The sequence below is a fragment of the Ochotona princeps genome, chromosome 2 (assembly GCF_030435755.1).
Source record: "Ochotona princeps isolate mOchPri1 chromosome 2, mOchPri1.hap1, whole genome shotgun sequence".
Taxonomy (NCBI): domain Eukaryota; kingdom Metazoa; phylum Chordata; class Mammalia; order Lagomorpha; family Ochotonidae; genus Ochotona; species Ochotona princeps.
Window position 1 is genome coordinate 40,343,156 of NC_080833.1, and position 23,213 is coordinate 40,366,368.

Below are 23,213 nucleotides of genomic sequence, written 5' to 3' on the forward strand. Positions count from 1 at the left end.
GTGAAAATCAAGCCACTCAGAGCTAAATAAAAAATCATGTATGTGGCTTGTCAGTGGCAGGAACATTAAAACTAAGGTTTCTCATGTCCTAGTACAATAATCCTTCCATTATCATAAGCTAAGTAACTGTCACTTGACTATCGTTCATTTGAGTACAATGTGTAACAGTGCGTCCCCCAATTTAGTATACCTTCTTAAACAATCTAGCTAGGACCCAGCATTGAAGTGGAGTGCACTGCCTGTGAGGTTGCATCGCCTAGCAGAACTGGATCATGTTGTGGCTCCATCACTTCTTCTTTTTTTTTTTTTTTTAAGATTTATTATTATTGGAAAGCCGGACATACAGAGAGAAGGAGAGACAGAGAGGAAGATCTTCCATCCGATGCCTCACTCCCAAAGTGAGCCGCAACGGGCCAGTATGCGCCGATCCGATGCTGGGAACCAGGAACCTCTTCCAGGTCTGCCACGCGGGTGCAGGGTCCCAAATCTTTGGGCCGTCCTCGACTGCTTTCCCAGGCCACAAGCAGGGAGCTGGATGGGAAGTGGAGCTGCCGGGTTAAGAACCGGTGCCCATATGGGATCCCGGTGGGTTCAAGGCGAGGACTTTAGCCGCTAGGCCATGCCGCCGGGCCCACTTCTTTTTTTTAAGATTTTTTTTTATTGGAAAGGTGGATATACAGAGAGGAGGAGAGACAGAGAGGAAGATCTTCTGTCTGATGGTTCACTCCCCAAGTGGCCGCAACGGCTAGAGCTGAGTCAATCCAAAGCCAGGAGCCAGGAGCTCTTCCAGATCTCCCACGCGGGTGCAGGGTCCCAAGGCTTTGGGCCATCCTCAACTGCTTTCCCAGGCCACAAACAGGGAGCTGGATGGGAAGCAGGGCTGCTAGGATTAGAACCGGCGGCAATATGGGATCCTGGCGGACGCAAGGCAAGGAACTTAATGTCTAGGCTATTGCGCCGGGCCCGCTACTTCACTTCCAATCCAGCTCTCTGCTGGAATGCCCCTGGGAAACCAGGAAGAAGCTTCTGGCTTCTGGCTTCAGATCAGCTCAGCTCTGGCTCTGGTGGCCACTTGGGGAGTGAATCAGCAGATGGAAGATCTTTCTGTCTCTCCTTCTCTGTAAATCTGATTTTCCAATAAAGACAAATCTTTTTAAAAATTAATAAAAGAAATACATAAGTGTATTTTAAAGTTTTATTTTGCACCTTCTTGAACAAGCTATCTCAGCTACACTATTAAGAAATACAATCAAATCAAAGAGATAGGAGTATCACACCCTAAAAGAATATGCTTATTTCAACAGGAACACATGAACTGCTTAAAATATTGAAATATATTGCATTACTTTTCTTTACAAAAGCTTTCAGCAATAAACTCATTGTTTTTCAGATCCTTCCTTTTTTTTTTTTTTTTTTAAGATTTTATTCATTTTTATTACAAAGTCAGATATACACAGAGGAGGAGAGACAGAGAGCAAGATCTTCTGTCCGATGATTTACTCCCCAAGTGACCGCAACGGCCGGTGCTGTGCCGATCCGAAGCCGGGAACCAGGAACCTCTTCCAGGTCTCCCACGCGGGTGCAGGGTCCCAAAGCTCTGGGCTGTCCTCGACTGCTTTCCCAGGCCACAAGCAGGGAGCTGGATGGGAAGTGGAGCTGCTGGGACTGGAACCCGGTGCCCATACGGGATCCTGGCACGTTAAGGCAAGGACTTTAGCTGCTAGGCCACGCCGCCGGGCCTAGATCCTTCTTTTTTCAATTAAGACATTCACTGGACACAACTGCTATATGATAAATTCAGTGATGGGCCCTGTGATTGAAAAAATGAACTTAATACTTTCCCCCTTTTTAAGGTATACAAAGCATAACAGAAGAAATAAACAAAAACAGACAACTGCAAATGAGAGTGGTGTGCCTGTGACAGGTGCATGCTCACAGAGAGGGAAGCGACTCAAGCAAAAGTCGCCTAACCTAAAGAACACAAATTCACTCAGATTCAATAGTCACTTGACTTCAAACTACTTCTGATAATTTCAACAAATCAATTTCCATACTTCACAAGATTGGCCATAAAGGCAGAGCCAGGGCAGCGCGGAGGGGGACCCATCGGGAGCATTATAAGATTCATTTTTTTTAAAGATTTATTTATTTTATTACAAAGTCAGATATACAGAGAGGACGAGAGACAGAGAGGAAGATCTTCCATCTGATGATTCACTCCCCAAGTGAGCTGCAACGGCCAGTGCTGCGCCGATCCGAAGCCGGGAACCAGGAACCTCCCCCAGGTCTCTCACACATGGGTGCAGGGTCCCAAATCTTTGGGCCTTCCTCGACTGCTTTCCCAGGCCACAAGCAGGGAGCTGGATGGGCAGTGGAGCTGCCGGGATTAGAACCGGCGCCCATATGGGATCCCAAGGCATTCAAGGCGAGGACTTTAGCCGCTAGGCCACGCCGCCAGGCCCAGAGCATTATAAGATCTAAAGCTAGTTAGAAGAATAACCTCTGAGCAATAAATGACACATGTATTACCAGCAAAGTAAACTCGTTTCACAGTTAACATGTGCTTCTGTTTATGACATACACATGTTAACATATCAATTACACTTACTTTAGAGCCATGTTTTGTACATTACTCCATTTATTACATAGAAAAATTGTTTACAATATTTAAATTATAATTACCAGTGCAAATCAAGACTCTTGGAGACTTTATTTTTGTTATTTCAAATTCAAGCAGAGTGTCATCATGCACAAAAATTTTCATTAGCAATAAAAAAATATATCTTTAAAAAGCAACTTATTAAAATTCCCTTGTAAATGATTATAATACGGGAAATAACTTCCAATTCAACAGAAAAAAAGTGATACTTAACACTTTCTTTCCCATCATGCAATTTTATAGCACATTATCCACAGGCCTTTTAAGAGGGAATATTTCATATTTTCATCATGAAAAGGCAGATATGTAAATGCAAAGTGCTTTTGAAAACAGAACAAAAAAGTGAATAGAAACAAATGGTAAATGTATAGTTTGAATTTTGGTACATAACCTAATATTGGTTTCTGGAGCTGAGTTTTCTTTTTTTCTTTCTTTTTTTTTTTTTCAAAAAAGTCAGGAATCATTCTATTTATCTCAGTTAATACTAATTTTAATTAAATGTGATTTTCATTATTATCTTCCTAACAACAGCAGATCTCTTCTATAATTGTATACTCAGAAAACAAAACAAAACAAAACAATAACAAAAACAAGGACCCCCCCATCTGCAGTTTTATTAAAAAGGTCTAGCAGGAATCCAATAATTCTAGAGTTGCGTATCTTTAAAAATGTATAAAAAGAAGGCCCATTTCTTTATTATTATTATTATACATCGATTTGTCTCTACATGATAAAATTCATTTTTAAAAAATCTACTTGCTATCAAATGGAAAATAAAAGGAAATTTTATCAATATTATTTAATATTCTCTTCATAGATGATATGAAAACAATCCGGATAATAGTCAAATAGAAAGTTATGGTATTTTTTTGATCTGTAACAATGAAAGATAAATTGCATAAGAGTCTTATTTTGAACATTTGTTTTCTGCCCTTTCATTACACAGGGTAATCCTAGACTTCCTGTGGAGTATATTTTATCCTTCTCTCCAAAAACACCTACAGAAAGTTTGCACTTTCTTAAGTAGGGATTACTTAATGGTGCATATCACTTCACAAATGTAAGCCCAATTTTTCTTTGTAAGGTCTTTATTTTGGAAGAAGAAAATATTGTCCTAAATAGGTATAAACATTTTAAAACTGGGAGCTCCTGTCAGCTACTGAAATCGGTTTATTTATTCATTGGATTTTTAAAATAAAAACACCGCCACCAAACATTTGGCCTTTATTTTTATGATGTCAATTACTCAAAATCTCCATCGAGTTCTTAAAATGTATTCACAATCAACACGTAGAATAGCCGTAGTTGAAGGAGTAAAGATTCCTTCCTTGTGTTCATCTACATGGATTCCATGGCTCTAGACACTGCAGGCTACAACCCTGCTGGGTGTTTCTAAATCCTATTTTGTACTCTAAGTACAGATATAATTTGTGTTCCTCTGTCACTCAGGCCTTGCCCAGCATTATTTTTTCCCAAAGTACCTTCTTCTCTCCCTTCCTCATCCTTTTCTATCAAGTGTCCATATTCAGTATTATTTTTCCCACTGGCCCCAACAGCCTACTAATGCATAATCTGTAAAATAGATGTAAAGCTTGGTGTAAGGCCAAAAAATTTATGATCAAAATACATACTTAGCAAATTGTTTGGCTAAATCTTTCATGTATGATGAAAGATTATTACCACAATTCATTAGCAAATTATAGACTTTGAAATGTAGGCAGACAAATATTTGGCCCAGTATCAATCAATTTGGACCAGCTGGGTAGAAATTCACACAATCCCAGGAAACCTGGGAAGTGAGGTGCTCTTTCATTTTTCATTCACTTGAAACATTAAAGAAAAATTATCATTCTGTAAAAAATGTCCATTTCTCAAGATTTAGCAAAGCCATTTCAGAATGGATTTAATTTTCAGTCAATTACTACTTCAGTGACCAATAAATTAACCATTTTCCTTGCAATTTATTATGAAAAATAGTGTCACGTACACACAAGGCTACCTTAAATACTTTACTGTTATAATTCAGCTTTACAAATGAAACATTTAATAACAGTTTTATTGCTTTAAAAAGGGGTACTCTTTATACACACCAAAGAAGCCCATAAACTTTTTCAGTTATTAAGGATATATAGTATCATTCACATTCTTCCTCTGAGCCTCCCTACCCCACTGACGTCCTGCTATACAAATATTCTGACTGATCCCTTGTCTGTCTGTTTTGGTTAAGCTATCAGGCCATGTATCGGGGCAGCTGCACTTTGGGAGCAACTTAAAACAAATTTCATCTTAGTCGCATCTAATCCAGTGCTTGGTACAAGATGCATGGAAAAGTCAGTGTCAAAATTAAACAATGTCGGCTTTGCCGTGAACAGATGCTTTTGCCTTGCAGCTGTAAAACCTTAGAACAATCCAGCACTCTACTGTCTGGTCACGCAAGGACTACAAAGCAAGGAATAAATACATTTTGTCATTAATTCAAAATATTTGCTATGAGCTTTTAATGCCTCCTTTCTTAAAAAAATTTAAAAGGGAATCTATTGGTAGTAACACAGTATTATAGCCTGAAATTAAATAATATGATTTCATTAAAGGTTTATTTATCACAGTGTATGTGCGTGAAAAATTCTAATTTCCTGAATGCATTACACTAATACAATTAAACACATACTGGGTAAAATAAAAACTATCATGATTCGATATTTTAAAAGGCTATGGTCAAATAATTACTGGCCACTAAGGATAAACACATAAATAATTTTTACACACAAATCCTATCTTAATATACTTAATCTTAGTCTGGCTTATGTTTTTGAGCACTTTATATTCATTTAGCAAACTCTGATCTAATTCCCTTGTTTGTTCATTCTGCACAAATGTCACGAGCAATGAGTTTATTCACGTTTTCCTGAAGTGTCAAGAAAAATGAGTTCATTCTTTATATTACAGCTGGAGGACAGATACTTAATAGGTAAACTATGTTTCAGTTTAAGCAAAATGGTAGCCTATATGAAGAAACTGCAACCTTTTGGAACCCTTACTCTTGCAAGATAGACCCTTGTCTGGCATTCAAGAATGCAAGGATTAATATTTTAATAATGAAATAAACTTTTCTTCATTTGGAGAAACGTTCCAACCACTATTCTGTGAAACCAAAGAACTAGCCCTACCTAAGGAAGTAACTGCCTGATCATGATGAACCTACATCTGCTAACTGAAGTTTTGGTTTTAAAGATACCTTTTACTGGACCAATAACAAAGCTTTATTTTAAAAAGTGAACTGAAAAAAAAAATTTTAATTCATTAAGTTATCAATCTTCAGCTTTTTCTTGATTAAGGCTATCAATTCATTAACACTTCACTGACTAAAAATTTCATTGAATATTTTGTTGTTTGAAGGTTTGGCAATTCCCTTTATATTTCTTCTAACCACAATTTACACTTCAATGAACAGTTCCTAAAGTAATGACTGCAAAAGAAAATCAACCAAATTTTATTTCAAATATCAAAGAAAGCAAAATACATTCTCCAATTAAAAGTACTTGAGAAATAAAAGATTTCAGAAGATATTTTTGTATTTTATTCTCAAAGAATGTAATTAAAACCATGTTGCCATCAAAAACATATTGATCCATTATGCTTATCAAAAACATAAATTCTAGACAGCCATTTAAATAGATGAACTAAAATCAGAAAATACTATGAACTAATAATCTCTTTATGCAGTACTGGTATATTTTTGTTGTAATCTTTGCTAACAGCTATAATTAAAATTACAATGATGTTGGTTAATGTCAGTGCTAACTAAAAAAGTAAATCATTCAACTAAACTATCACCAGAATTCATCCTAAAACTATAAAAACACACTAACATATATTCCCAAATTTGATATCTTGTATCTTAACCCATACAGCTTATAAAAATAATTAGTGTCAATCTGCCAAACAACAAAATTATACATGAAAGGCTTTAAAGGAATGAGCACAAATTTACACAAACTGGATTTGTACATATATTGTTATTTCATAACAATTTCGGTTTGTAACCAGAGTTAACAGAACTGCGGAAAATGTTGCTTGGCAGTATATTTCAACTTAAGGTTACTGATTATACAATTCAAATTAACACTTAATGCATTTTATTATATTACATATTTTTATGAGACCATGCACAGTTTTGCAAACATTGTTGGTTCAAATAAATGGTTCTCGGTTAAGTGCATTTTATCCTACATGTCCACTCAATAACAGCAATCTATTTTTAAAATATATATTTTACTCAAAAAAATACATAAACAAGTCACAAACCAAAAGCTAACAGATGTGTGACTTCTAATTAGTTATAATAATCTCTGCTTCGATGCCATTAGAATGAATCTTTTCTTTTGAAATCTAAAAAAGCTTTCCTTTGAATTTTAAACTGTCAGGGTGCTTCAAAGTCAATGTACAAAATCTGCTTTGATTAAAATTTTAGACATCTACAGTGATAACTTTATGAAAGGAAAATATTAAATTATAATTATCCTAAACAGACACAGTCTTGTGAAACTAACCCTACATTCATGTTAAAACACAAAGAGTTGAATATAATGAATTTGATTCATCCTCGGACACAAAGCTTCACCACAGTAAACTCAGTCAACTGTTGCTCTTCAGCCTATATTCATGGTGCTTAAATAGCGCACTTTAAAACAAAAAAAACTCCAATTGGCTTTTCATACGTCCACCCTCCCCAAAAATAACGCACTTGAAAAACTCAAATGATATGAAAGGCTTCAAGGCCTCTTTTCTCCCTTTCATACTCCTTTTTTTTATTTCTGTTTGCAGTAATCTGCCTTTCTCTTTCTCTTTCTCATTGCTACAGAACAAGCCAGGAGGCTCAGAGCTTTGAAAAGGGGGCTCAGTGTGTAATGGGCCCACTAGAATTAATTTACTTGCACCAAATCCATTGAGCACAGAGGTAACCCCCCCACCCATCTCTTCTCAAATCATTTGGAGTCGAACACAGCCCCCAGCCTTTGTAATTCTAGTAAAGCACTTAAAGTGCACAGTAGGTGTTCATGAGGACCATCTGGTCAAAAGCAAAACAAGCTGCTGATTTTGCCTTTGAATGGAATGAAGCAAGTGTGAATTAGTCTCTTCAATTAGCACTATTACAACCTGTCAAGTGCATATTGTAAAACAGGATTATTACAGTATTGGTCACCAGTGCAATTATTTACTCTCTGCCTTTTCTTGCATATAAAAAATGTCTTATGTTTATTAGTTTCTGATAACTGAACATAATTTCCCTTAACCTAGGCGTTTCAAAACTACCAACACACAAATCAGATTGTGAAATGTGCCTGGCTAAGATATTAGAATCTAAGTAACAAAGGGCTATCACAGTATCTTTAATTCTTAACAAAATTTCATTGTTTTTATCTTCTTGAGATGCAGGTGAAGACACATGAAATGAAAAATATTCCCAACACAAATTATTCTAAAATACTTTCAGAGGAAGAAAAATTAAAAATTCTTGCCATTCTAAAAAGTTGCATTGCAAATAATACATAAAATTATTTTATAAAGGGACAATTTATTATGAATCACCAACAGTCTCAATACTTGTAAAATGATAATTACTGGTTTGTTCATTTGATGTGGCATGTTATGAACAGATCTGCTTTAAAATGCATCTTGAAACTCATAATACATAAACACATTTAAAAGAATCTCAATAATTTCCCTTTCAGAAAACTGGATAAAGACTTGAATTCACTTCCAGATGTTTAAGACATTACACCTCTTTCATTCTTTCTAGGGCATATCTTGTGATTTTGAAATAAAAAAAACTATAAACTAATTAAAATTGTTCACCCTAATTGGGCTACTCTATGCCATTTATTTTGCACTAAAAAGAAACGACTTAAACTTTAATTAAATAAGTGCACAACTTAATTTACTCTTTTGCATATGTATATTTTCAGCTCCCCAAGCTTCAGTTCTGTGCCAGTACTCCCCCCTCTCTGGAAAATAAACAAACATTAAACTATAAAAACACCCAATACTTAAAACATTTACAGAAAGCCATGTAATTTAAGACATTATAGTCAACCCACTATTAGAAGATTGCTCATTAGTACAATCTGTGAAGACTACATATTTAATTACTGTTACTGGCTAACAGCACTGGAGGAAATAGCCCAAAATATACATCAAGCAAATTGAAAAAGTAGCAAGTAGAAAAGTAGTCACAACATACAAAACCTGATGTGAGGTTCAAATTTTCAGAATCAGCAAGGTTAACCGCATAATTTCACAATTCCTTATACCTATGAGGTTTCAGACTGCTACAATTCATATATTTAACTCACTTCTCGATACTAATCTAAACTCTATTATTTCCCATTTAATTATTAACATATATATAACACAATACTACCAGTGAAATATTTTACCACGCCCTGCAATATATCTCATTATAGGCTTTCAAATTCCACCCCCCTCCTTTTTCCCATTGAGAACTAAGCATTTGGAAGTCAAATGAAACTTGGGAAAACATTTAAATAATTTCAATAGCTATGCATAAAGTTTCCGTTGTAATAGGTAAGCATAATTATAAAATAAGATAATCTATGATTCAGCAATAAATACTTAAACTGTATCATTCGAATTCTGGGTGCTGTGTAAATTCTTTACCTTTGGACTACATCTACATCGCTTCTGGGCCTCTTGGCTAAGATCAAGTGTGGACTACATCTACAAAGAAAAGTGGCTAGTTTGCCTAACAGAAGCTTCTGGGAGAGTAAGACAGTCAACAAACAATCAGTTTCCAAGAAAAGTTGGCTTGATTTCAGGGACTTTACATTCTTTCCCACACCTGGATTTATGATAGACAGAAGGAAAATCAAATCTTATTCCCTCTTAACATAACCCATGTCAAGTGCATCTATATACAACAGAGTTCTGAGAATATTAGACAAAATTACTTGAATCTGCACAACCAACAACTTACAACTATAAATTCTCACTGTGGAAAATTCATTTAAAAATGGTAAGCTTGTTTAAATTGTCAAGGAAATGTATAAAGTATGAAAAGCTATCAACGTAGCACTCAAAAAAAGGCAGAAAAGACAGTTACAAACTTAATGTCATATTAGGTGGTAATTGTTATGAGCTGTTGTGTTCCAATTGAAGAGATGACTTTTCTTAGGATTGCTGGCAACTCTCTCCCTTCTGACCTTTTATAGGATCGCTGTTTTCTCCTCATGGGGTGGGTAGCGGGGTTGTGAGTAGTAGGATTTGTAAAGAGCTTAAAACAAAAACAAACTGAAAACTAAAACCTCTGGATAACTAGCTACATTAAAGCTAGAGCACCCAAAGAACACCAGTCACGCACTGGGAAGCAAGACTGCAGAGCCGGAAAGAGCAAATACACAAATTATTGAGCACCACTAACCTGCACGACCATGTGGTAGTGAAGAGTTTATTTGAAACTCAAACTGCATTTTAGTTCTATGTTCTGCGTTCATAATTTTAAAAATGTATTTTTATCTAATTAAAAATCAAAAATCATGGTGCCTCTTTCAATTCTACTTCATTAAACAGAAACATCCCTCTTTGGGGAAAATTATTATACATGTTTTTTCCTCTTAAATATGTAAGGCCCTCAAAAATTAAAAAAAAAAGTTTCCATTTAAATCACACAAATGGGAAATTCTTATGAAAAAATGATCAGGAAAATTTGTTGTTGTTAAAAATGTCTTTCTTTTCTTTATTCCGTATTGGTCAGAATTCATTTATGAATGTATTAATACTGAATGGAGACTCCAGAAACTGGTGATAGGGATTAATTTACAGTTTAGCATACAAGGCATCACTAAGATTCCACACAAACAGCAAAAATACTAGCATTTATAAAATAAAAATACAACAGTATTCCAACGTGACATTTTTATCTTGTACAGTCATACTCACTTCCAATCAGACAGCAGGAAGTAACTCATACATGTAAGAACTCATACACGATGGGTCACAGGGCTGTAGAACACACCACTGCACCAATCTCCAGAAACCACCCAGCCCCATCACAGGTGTTTCATGAACTGCAGGAGAAAGTTACAGAACTAGGCCTAGAGAAGTCACTCACTTTTTTTTCTGAAGTTATACAGAATAAAAGAACGTATGTGTAGCTGTCTACTCACATAACAAAACAAACATGAGGGAAAACTACAATTTTTCCCCTAGACAACCAGCAGTTTAAAAAATTACTATAAATTAACGTCAAAAAAAAAAAAAAAAGAAAGAAAGAAAGATACCAACTCTTGCTAAGAAAGACACAGGAATATCTGTCTTTGCAAAAAATATTTCTGGAATATTCTTTAAACATATTTAGAAAGTGATATGAAAAAGGATGTACTGTTTTAAGTCCCTAGGGCTAACATATATTTGGTACCCTAAAACACAGGCCACAGAGAACAGTTTCAGCCAACTGTGGCATACAATGGCACATTTACAGAATTTTAAATATTTCTTTTAATAATTGATGCAGTCATTTTGAATCTTTCTGCATAGGATATAAGGTGTGAGCAGATTGCATTAACGCTGCTTAAACATTTCAACTTGTCAGTATGGCCAACTCGATTTCGGAAATATTTGCAGTATTTTCCCATCGAAACAGTAATAAAGGCAAAATAAATATATGCCACTACTTTATAATCACCGAACATTAATGAATATTTTATGTCTTTTTAAATCTCCCTGTTTAATTTAAAAGGGTGAAATTAAGTCTCCTCCCTGCAATATGCCAATTATCTGTAAATCAAACAATAACTTGGCCATTATGCTCCTTTTTGTTAATATAAGAGAAGCTAATTTGAAAACATGGAATGGCATTTTTGTTATCAACTTAATAGTCCTTTCTGCCCTCTTGTGGGGGAAAGTTGAAATACACCCAAGTTAGAAAAATCTGGCAATGTTTTCTTAAAAAGAAAAGGTTAAATTTTAGCAGTAGAAATTCAAATCAGAAAGAAAAAAACATTCTATATCTAGCTATCTTGAATTATTCTATTCCTCAGTTCAAGAACTGAAAATTCCTCAAATGAAAAACACAATGATATTTATCACGTTTTTTCAATTAAATGAGAAGTATTCTGAGAATAGATTGTACTGTATAAAGACCCTTTAGTAATTATGGAGAACCATAAGAAACATTATATCTAACTTAATGATTCTTCCAAAAGTTAAAATTTAAGACTTCGAACATGGAGTAATCTATTAGACATATTAAAAATGAAACTGTATTCTAGGGGGAAACACAATTCAAATCTGTGATTCAATTTAACAGATAAACAATTATCTAAGGTTTCAGTTGCTAGTCAACAAACTATGCAAGTAATTCTGAAGCTGGGAGTCACTGGCTTGAATCACCGACGATGAAAGAGGAAATTGTCAACAATTTAGCCTGTTACTGAAAGAACTCATATATTTCTGATTAGAGTGAAAATGACTTAATTATTAAAAAATAATCAGATCTGTGGTTCTTTAAAACAATGTGGTTTAGAAGAAAACTGATCAAATAATCCAAAATTAAGAACGACTTTTTACAAAAAATCAGAAGACAAAATGACGGTGGTTTTCATAATTTGAGTAATACAAATAGCCATTATGGAAGTGTTTTCAAACACAAGCCCTTGTCAGAGTCCCAAACAGTTATTTCCCCATGGAGATAAATTATTGGCATTTAGGTGGGTGGGGCCAAAGGCATACCAAGAAGGTACCTCTTCTCTCTTAGGGGAGGTTCTCCTTTGAAACAGTGGCCCTGGTTGGCCACACTGAAAACAATATTGATGCTATAAATAGAATCTTTCCAGAGACTCTGAGCTTAACGGCAGCCTCCAACAAGATCTTATAACTGCCGCTGTACACTGGGACTCCACGGTTTAAGAAATGCCTCCTCAAATTCCTTTTAGAAAGAAACAATACGTGATATAAATAAAATATTTAGGATACTTTTCAATTAAAATGTAAGCAATCTCCACAGTGAATGTTGTCAACAATTTCCAAATCCATATTTTAACAATTACTATAAAGTCATGAAATGTATCACATAATGAGTTATTTTAAAATAAGATTTTAAGATGACTAGTTTTAAAATCGTCAAGAGTTTTTTATAGCATCTATCTTCTAGGTCAAGGCATTTGGTATATCTACAGTAATCACTGATGCTCCAGTTAATTAAAACTAAGAACCCAATAATGAAACATAAAGAGAGTCTCCAACCAGAACAGATAAGCCCTCTTTAACAGGGTCAACATTAGCTATAATGAACTACCTTTATTCCTTAGCTGTGAGATATAACTCACCTCTTGAATGGTACTGCTTCCTGAGAAGTTCAGGTTGTACTCCCGCTGGACTTCTCGGTGGGTGATGATCAGCATGAAGTTGTGATTTAATGACTCCTGCAGGGCACTGAAAGGGTTGAAAGAAAAACAAGGAACTTAGAGATGAACAAGTTCTGGCTTGCTTTACAGCTAGCTGCAAAAACCCCAGGAGTACCCTAACCTCCACACAGGCAAGTCTGGGCCCAATGTTATCATCTTTTCAGCTTCTAAAGGCAAGACAGCATGCTGAGAACAACCAAGGGGAGCTAACCTGTTAACTCCTTCTCTACCAAGGTGTTTTTAGTTCAATTCTAAATACTTTACACAAGGGAGAATTTTCTACAAATCTAAGGTAATTATCTGCAAGTATATTTCTTCCAAGAGGACCAATCGTCAATTATCAAATTCCAAATGCGCCACTAAATGTTTACTCAAGACTGTTTCAATTCCAAATGAAAGAGATTTCTGCAGAAGTAGGAAGCAATTGTTTATACTCATGAATGCTGTACAAAAACAGAAAGGTATTATAGCTGAAATTCAGAAGACAGTGAAATCTATACAACTTCTTTCCCTATATTTTCTTCAAAAATAATTGTACTTTCACTTAGGACTCAGAAATATATAGAATTAAAAAACTGTAAAATTGAGAGCAACATTTTTTTAAACTATATACCAGAGCATGAAAATGGCAGAAAATTCCCCGAACCATGAAAAATATATGAAATTAGCCACATAAATTAAGAAACATTAACTTTCAGTTTTGTTTTCAACATCACTATCAACAAATCTTATTTTCAATAGTATTTAAAATTTATCTACGATATCCAAGTCTATCTGTTCCACCTGTCTGGAGTGTAATTGTGCAATGACTGTTATCAGGAAAATATCTGAGATGCACTACATGGTTCTGCCCTTCAGTATGTTTTCCCTTTGCTAATCTGCAACTATGTGATAAAAAAGCAAAAATCAAAAAGATTAGAATCAAGCCATTCATCTGCCTGTCCTATTGTCTACCTCAAAGTTCACAGGTTAATGACAGATTAAAAATTCCTGGGAAGCATCAATATATACCATAAAATATTGATCAAGATAAAGGAAATTATACCCAACTAAAATAGAATTCCCTGAGGCAAGGACCTTTGTCATTGTATCTTTAGCGCCTAAGCATAATGCTGCACACACTGCAGATAAATATTTATTGAATAATGAATAAATTTAGAGTTTCCAAAAGGCAAGATATTTACTAATCTTCGAATCTCACACACAATATTGCCTTCTGGTAAACCATGAGAGTTAAGATTGTGATTCATTTGTTTATCAACACTAACTGGAAGCATTCTGGGTACTAACATAACAGATCCAAATAATACAATTCCTACACATGAAAAGCTCATAGTTATAGAGACAGATAAATACACAACTGTACTATGCATATAATAAAACAGGCAAAATTGAGAAACTGGAAAAAAAAAGCAAAATGAAAGTTGGAAAGCAAATGCTTAACAGTGCAGTGGAGAGAAAAGAAAAACAGTTCTATCATATACTTAAGTTAAAACAGGAAGGACAAGGAGGGCCTCAGAGTTCACCACTAAGTAGAAATAAAATTTTTGCTTTGTTAGGTTTAGGTAAGGGACATAGATAGCACTTTTTAGACAAGGAAATAACAAACTTAGTCCTTATTTATTCCACTTATTTAGTCCTACCCATATGCACTATGCTATTCCAGTTGCAAGGGATATAATGATGAAAAAGAAAAATATAGTTCCTATTTTCATATACTTATTCTAGTAAAGGACACAAAGAATAATCAAGTAAACATATACATAATTTTAAACAATACTACATGACATAAAGAAAGTAAGACAGGATTGCAAAATGAAAGGTTAACAGAAGAGTGACTTTCAACAGGAATTACTTTCAACAGGACGCCTGAGAAAGCATATCTATGGAAGTAAAATCTAAGCTGTGGCTGGAGTGATAACAAAGTGAACAGGGGCTAATCATGGAATGCCTTGTAGTAATTGCAATGGGAAGCCACTGGAATGCTAACAAAAGGACATGGTACAATCTGACTGGTATTTGCATTTATACAAGACTGCTCTGGTTACAACGAGGAAAGATGGCAGGTTAGGAGAGATAAAAATTCTAGGAAAGAAGAGACAGTAGCTTAGACAAGGGAGTTAGAGAAAAAACCAATGAGCAACTGTCAGGTTCAAAATGCTTTAGAGGTAACTTTTTGATAGAATATGACAGAAAAACGAGGGTTCTAGCCTGAGCAAACACAGAGACAGAACTAAATTAGAAAAACCAGGATAGACAGTTGAGAGGAAGACATTGATAGTTAAAGTCTGAATACGTTACCTTTGGAATGTCAGGTGCCAAAAAAAAAAAAAAATGCCATGTACAGTTTAGAGTCAAAGATCAAGCAAGAGAGGTAACAGCAACAGCAGTTAGACGATGCTCACATGTTCTGGCCAAAAGAAACCATCTACAGAAACAGACTGCTGAGAGAAGGGAGACCAAGATGGAATCCTAAGGCAGTTCATTGATTCAAAATTAAGCAAATAATCAAGAGTTGTCTTCTCCCTCAATATCCCCCTTTACCTCAGATACATGAAGGAAACAATATGGAAATAATAGTCTTACCCACTTCCCTATAGCCCTTGAATCTTTTTTACCGTAATTAACTATGTAAAGATTGTCAAAAAATATAATAAAAAAAATTGTTAAAAAAAAAGAGTTGGTTTAAAGGAGCCTGATGAATGATTAGGGAGGTAGGAAAAAGAATCAAGAAAATTAAGATAAATAACTACTTTACTTAGGAAAGGGTAGAAAAAAAATTGCAAATGTTACTGAGCCATTAAAAGGAGTAAGATCAGAAAAATGGATCATGTTCAGGAAACAGTAAAAAGCTCAATACAATACTGAAGGTCCTAACAAAGTGAGTAGGAAGTTAGACTTTAAAAATAGGCTGGATCACTGGTCACAAATGTAAGACAAATTTGGGGTCAGAAATGTCACATAGTAAGAAATTTAAAGCTTCAGGGCCCTTTATAAGTACTTCATGGGCCCTGCAATGGCTCAGTCAGTAGCTAAATGTTCGCCTCGCGTATGCTGGGATCCCATATGGTCATCATTTCATGTCCCAGCTGTTCCACTTCCTGTTGAGCTCCCTGCTTCTGGCATGGGAAAGTAGTCGAGGGTGGCCCAAAGCCTTGGGACCCTGTACATGCATAGAACACCCAGAAGAAGCTCCTGGCTCCTCGATCCTGGCTTTGGATCAGCTCAGCTCTGGCTGTTGCAGCCACTTCTGGAGTCAACCAGCAGATGGAAGACCTTTCCTTCTCTCTGTAAATCTGACTTTCCAATAAAAATAAATAAATCTTTTTATAAATGAACAAATAGATGCGAGGATTGTGACAAGAGGAATGGACTCTCAAGTGCTATGAAAGATGGATTATAATTCGATGCAGAGGATGATTTCACACATAATAGCTTAGGCAGAAAAGAAAAATGAAGAATATAAGGAAAGGAATAGGAGGCAATGTAGAAAAAATGTAAGGAGAAGTCAAGATGTGTTTGTGATAGAGAGAAGTTGAAAAATACTATGGGGCTTGGTGCAATGGCTCAGTAGGGAAATCCTCACTTTGCAAGCGCTGGAATCCCAAACGGGCACCAGCTGATGTTCTAGCTGCTCCACATCCCATCCAGTTCCCCGACTGTGGCCTGGAAAAACAGTAAAAGGTATCCCACAACTTTGGGACCCTACACCCACATGGGAGACCTGGAAGATGTTCCTGACTCCTGGCTTCAGATGGGTTCAACTCCAGCTGTTGTGGCCAGTTGGGGAGTGAATCAGCAGATGGAAGATCTTTCTTTCTCTCCTCTCTGTAAATCTGATTTTCCAATAACATTAAACAGGAAGGAAGGAAGGAGGGAGGGAGGAAGGGGAAGGAAGGAAGGAAGAGAACAAGAGAGAAAGGAAGGAGCGAGAGAAAGAAAGGAAGAATGAAAAGAAAGGAAGGAAGGAAGGAAGGAAGGAAGGAAGGAAGGAAGGAAGGAAGGAAGGAAGGAAGGAAGGAAGGAAGGAAGGAAGGAAGGAAGGAAGGAAGAAAAAATGAGCAAAGAAAAATACTACAAACCCACATAATGAATTCAGGGTCTATCTACAAATGCTAGGCCAAGGAGCTCAGAGTCCAGAAGCCCTGAAGATTTCTAGAAATCCTCCTTTCCTTTTGCATGTAAATCTACACTGTTTTACTGCTCTCAGTGCTTGCCATATGCATTGGTAAATTTCTTAATCCTGACTGTCAGACTTACACAAGAATGTTTCAGACAGGTTTGATGGAACCAGCACTGCCTGCCAACCTACTTTAGAAAAACATTATTCTAGTTGAGTTCCACAGCCCTGGAGAGCTGTGGGGAAGGGTAAATTGGTGAGAAATATTTATGACTTTAAACTACTTTGAAGTGAAAAAGTCATATTTGAATCCTTACTTCAGTACATGCTACTTATTTAACATTTACAATTAAGTCATTTGTTCACTCAGTAGTATTTACTGAGTGTTTCCTACGTAAAGTCAATATTTTAGCAGTTAACTACTACATAAATTCCCAGTTTCCTCTTCATAAAAAAAAAGATCAAAATCCTTCCTTTACACAAATATGAATACAAACTTTAGAGTGAAATTTGTGCTGCATAAACTGCGTACATTACTTACTGAAAATAGAATTTTCCTAAAAGATACTCACAAGCTAAAACCTTACAATGATAATGAAATGAAACATGTAAAAATCAATCTAGGAGAACACTGAACGACACTAAGGATACCATTCACAAGGCACTATAAGTAGACCTGGAGTTCAAGTGACGGCCTAGTGGCCAAATCCTCAACTTGCAAGCACCAGGATCCTATATGAGCACCAGTTTGTGTTCTGGCTGTTCCACTTCCCAGCCAGCTGCCTACTTGTGTCCTGGAAAAGCAGTAGAGGATGGCCCAATGCCTGGGAATCTTCCTAATGTGGGAGACTTACAAAAGGCTCCTGGCTCCAGGCTTCAGATTGGCTCAGCTCTAGTCGTTGCAGCCATTTGGGGAGTGAACCAGCAGATGGAAGATTTTTCTCTATATTTCTCCTTCTCTACATAAATCTGATCTGCCTTTCCAACAAAAATAAATAAATCTTAAAAAAAATAAGTGTAACCGAATCTGCTGATATTTTGATCTTGGAATGTTCAGCCTCTGAAACTGCAATGAATAAATACATGTTTTTGTTTAAGTCACTCAGTCTATAGTGTTTTAACAGCACAAACGTTTAAAAAGCTGTCATCAGTTTAGCATAGGTTTGTAAACTGTTACATGTCAGTGCTTAAATCTCATTAAAATCCATGATAAAAATCCATGTGCACTGGACAAAACTCACATAACTTCGAAACAATTAACGACTGAACACAGACACATGTTGTAGTACAGCATATTAAGTCACTGTTAGGATGCCCATACCACATATTGGAATACCTGGTCCAAATGCTGGCTACTTCACTTCCAAACCAGATTCCTGCTAATGTATCCTGGCAGGCAGTAGATGATGGCTCAAATATGTAAGTCCCTGCCAAAACACATGGATTTGAGACCCAGATGGATTTCTGCACTCCTGATTTTGGCCTTGTCCAGCCTGGGCTGTTGCAGGCATCTGAGGAGCAAAAGTGCAAATGGAAAAACTTTCTAACTCCTTCTATCACTCTAGCAAATAAATAAAAATAAACTTTCGAAAATGTACATTTATCGTAGGTGAATTGCATCTCCATTTAAAAAATCACTTCACAAATGCTCGAGTAACTGGATACCAACCATCCTTACAATTCTTTTACTTCCTCTCTTTTTCCCTTCCTTCTTCCCTCCCTCCCTCCTTCCCTTCCTTTCTTCCTTCCTCCTCTCCTAAGGCAGAGTTACAGAGAGGAAAGAAACTGAGATCTATCACTGACAGTTCTAGCTGCAACAGCCAAAAAAAAGAATCAGTTGTATGCCAGAATCCAGGAACTGCATCTGGGTCCCCCACGTAGGCGGCAGGAACCCAAGCATCTGGATCACCTTCCACTGATTCCTAGGTATATTAGCAGGAAGATGAATCAAAAACGGAGCAGATGGAACTCCAACGGGAACTTACATAAATCCTGGCAACACAGGGGGCAGATTCAGCGGCTGCCACAATACAAGCCTGGAGCCAATTTTGTGAAATACTTTTTTATTTGAAAAATGAGGAGAACAAACAAGCAAGGAAGCAAGAGCTCCTATCTGCTGATTGACTATCCAAATGCCAGCCAACAGCCCAGCTGGAGCAATGACAAAGCCAGTAATCAGACACTCAGACAGGCTTTCCTGCATGGGTAGCAGCAACCCAATTACCTGAGCCATCACCTGGTACCTCCCAAGGTATGCATTAGTAACAAGCTAGATTCAGAAATGGAGCCAGGATGTGAGCCTTGGCACTCACATACAGACTCAAGACCTCTACCTAGTAATTTTTTAAAGATTTGTTTATTTGAAAGTTGGGAGATGAGGGGAGGCAGAGAAAGACAGAGACAGAAAGGGAGAAAGAAAATCTCCAGGTATTAGTTCACTCTCAAATGGTTGTATTGGCTGGAGCAGGGCTAAGTAAAAGCCGGGATCAGCAACTCCTCCTGGGGGTATGTGTGGTAAAGGCCCAATTATTTAGCCATCCTCCACTGCTTTCCCAACGTAAGTTCCCAGGGAGCCGGATAAGAATAGAGTAGCTAAGACTCAAACTCAAACTCTCAGACAGAATACTTGGCATTACAAACAGCAGCTTAACCTGCATGCCGGATCCTAGGACCCAGTATTTTTTAACTTCAAAAATGAAACATACTTTTAATCTGTGTAAATGGGAACTACGAATTCGTTCACATTGCTATCAATAACAATATGTCCATTGACATCTATCACTTATCAGAAATAAAATTACATTTCTCAAATGAATGCTGTGCATAAATTTAAGACAAATGAAGAGTTAACACCCATATGGGGACTGAAAGTCTCATTTCATTCCTACTGTGTACACATGTTATTTCTTTTACCACACTGGATCTTTTAGGCAAAAATATCAGTAAGCCACATTTCCATGAAGCTTTATCTTTTAATTACAACCAAACATGGGAGCAGGAACGTTTATTTCGATCATGATAATCGAAATAAAAATGCAAGTATTATAAAAATGCAAGTAACAATTTTATAGTGTGGTATTGGAATTTTTATTAACACTTTACAATATCTTTCCCAAAAGTCATTAAATATTTTTACTTTGCTGTTACTTTGGGGATATTTTATGCTTTACAATGATCTTTTTATCCTTTTAGATGCTCAAGATTTTAAATTAAAAAACATGACACATGGTAATTTAAATTTCCATTCTAAACTTACGGAGTCATATGAGCTCTTGTCAACAAAAGACCAAATTTACTATAATTATGGATTATTTACACTAAAACAAAATAAGAAATCAATATGTAAATGTAATGTTTGTTGTAGCTAATGCAGCCAGCAATGACAGATTAGGTTCAAATAGCAATCAGTTTGAAAATCTGGCACATATGTAAATGAGCTAAGAGCCTTGGTGTTTACTTTTGATTGTATTTCATTCAGGATTTTTAAATTGTCTCAGGAACGGCATAAAACTAAAATGTTAATCTTTTCATTATAAATATGATTTGAGCTCTCATCATAACTGAAACTAGGTATTGCTCCTGTCCAGCTAAACTAATATATGATACTAATAATTCAGAGCTGCAGATTATATCACTCTTAATTAACACTCTGCTACAGTTGTTAACATCTTCCAAGACACCACGCTATTATCACCACAAGTTCCTGTAACAATCTTAAAACCATGTTTAACAAAGGTTGGCCTCTTATTCTGTAGCTACTTTTAATTGCTTTCTTTGCTAGCAATTAAATGTCTAGATAAACAAACATTTGGGTTCACATAATTCCTAATATCGTCTTCCATGATGATTTCAAAGTTCAGGTGGCCTTATGTCTATAATTACAGTTTATCAATAAAGTGATATATTAGATCCAACAAAATATAGTAACTGAAAAAAAATATTAACTGAAGAAGTAAGATTAACCAAATGGTGGCAATTAGTGGTGACGGTGATATGTTGTGATCCATCAAGTAAACACATACAACACTGTTCAAAACATAACTCCAAACATCCACATAAAAGTATGGAAAATCTCAAAATTAGTTACCTTTTAAAAAAGAAAAGATCTATTCATTTATTTGCAAGACAGAGTTAGAGAGAGGAAGAGGCAAAGGCAGACAGACAGACAGACAAATCTTCCATGTTCCAGTTCACTCTCCCAGAGCGAGCGATGCAGCATGCAGACCTCACGAGCCAGGAGCTTTACCACACTCTCCTGCACTGACACAGGGCCCAAACACTCAGGACATCATCCACTACCTCCCCAGAAACATTAGCAGGAAGTAAGACTGGAAGTGAAGCACCCAGGACTCGAACAGAAGCCTGTATAGGACACTGGTGCTGCAGCACTGCACAGTGTTGGCAGCCAAATGATCCACTTTTAAGTGGCCTCTTTATAAAAAATATTTGTTAATTCAATACCTCCAAATCTCACTTCCAAATGACTGAAAAAAAAATGCTAGCCAGGATTAAAGTTAAGCAGTTATAACAATCATAGACTTCAACATTGATTTTATTAATTTATTCCTGACAAATAACAAGTTATTTTAAGAATGAGATCTCATGGGTTGGTGTGGTAGTCTAACACATTAAGAAGACTTCTGCAATGCCAGCAGTACTTCTGGGTGCTAGTTCAAATCCTGGCTGCTCCACTTCTAATCCAGCTTCCTATTAAGGTACCTGGTAAAGCAGTAGAGGATAAACCAAGTCCTAGGGTTAATGCAACCATGTGGGAAACCCAAATGAAGGTCCTGGCTCCTGGCTCTGAACTGGTTGATGTAGCCATTGAGGGAATAAACCAGTAGATGGAAAATCTAGCTCTCCTTCTCCCTATAACACTGCCCTTTCAAATAAATGAAATGAATCTTAAAAAGAAAATGATCTCAAATCATGCATTGTTCTCATTATCACATTGATTACTTAAAATATTTTTGCAGATAGCCTTTGTAAAAAGAAATAAAATGTTTTTGTAAAGCATTTTAGAAAATAACTCATTGATCCACTCAGAATATTTGTTGCTGTGAACACTTCTGTTGACTGACTATAACAAAATACAAAATACCTAGAGCAGAACAACCTTACAGGGTGGGCGGTGTCTATTTAGCTCACAGTTCTAGAGTTTCAAAGGCCAAGGCTGAGCAGATCTCAGTCTTGTGTGAGGGCGTAATGGGCATAGTATCACAAAAGGGCAACAGCAGCGAGGATGCACATCCAAGAAACATCATCTCAAAACAAGAAGACAGGGATTCAGTAGTCAAAGTTTGTTCCTATAACAACTCTTCCTGCGAGAGTTCTGGGGTGCCAAAGAGCTACCTTGATGTCTTCTAAGAACAATTCCCCTTCAATGACCCGAGGACTTCCTACTAGGCTCAACTACTATACTAAGGAAGCCACCTCAACATGATGGCTTTGGGGACACTAAAACCATATCCAAACTACAGCTCTTGCATATATAAAGTTTTCAGAAAACTGTTATTTATTATTCACTAAATGTTCTCCCTTTCCACCACACTGGTATAATCTCACAAATACTGACCACTACATAAAGGGGAGTTCAACCCTGGCGGCTCAGGTGACAGTAGCCCCCCACGGTGGTGGCGGCCTGCTTGTGGAGAGTACCCAAGCCAGCTCAGACCCACCGGTGCCTCCACCCATGAGCACCGTCGCCACACGGTAACCAAGTCGTGGCTGCTGGGAGGTGGAAGAGAAAGATTTCTCCCAACATGGCGAGTACACCATGAGGAAATCCTGGGACAGGATTAAGGCTCTACACCAACTGGTCTGCATGAGCAATGGATACCAGGACACAGCAACGAAAGCAAAGGCCAAGACAGGTGAGGGGTTATACCAAGCTGTGTCAGAGCAACCACTGGCATGCACGCAATTTATGGTTGGGAACAGGCCTGGTTGGGGAGCCAAGAGAACACCCTGGCTAGGTTGAGGTTCCCACTGGTGAGTGCGGGGTCTGGAGTGG

General features: G+C 36.7%; 1 protein-coding gene across 2 annotated transcripts in view; it reads right to left on the bottom strand.

Annotated features, from left to right (window-relative positions):
• The window catches only part of FAF1 (Fas associated factor 1), a 387,381-nt gene that overhangs the window by 229,342 nt on the left and 134,826 nt on the right, over positions 1-23,213 (bottom strand). For both annotated transcript variants that reach the window (XM_004588662.3, XM_058681408.1), the window contains one exon: positions 13,003-13,108. In XM_004588662.3, coding sequence (XP_004588719.2) covers positions 13,003-13,108 — 106 coding nt within the window. The remainder of the gene's footprint in view (positions 1-13,002; positions 13,109-23,213) is intronic.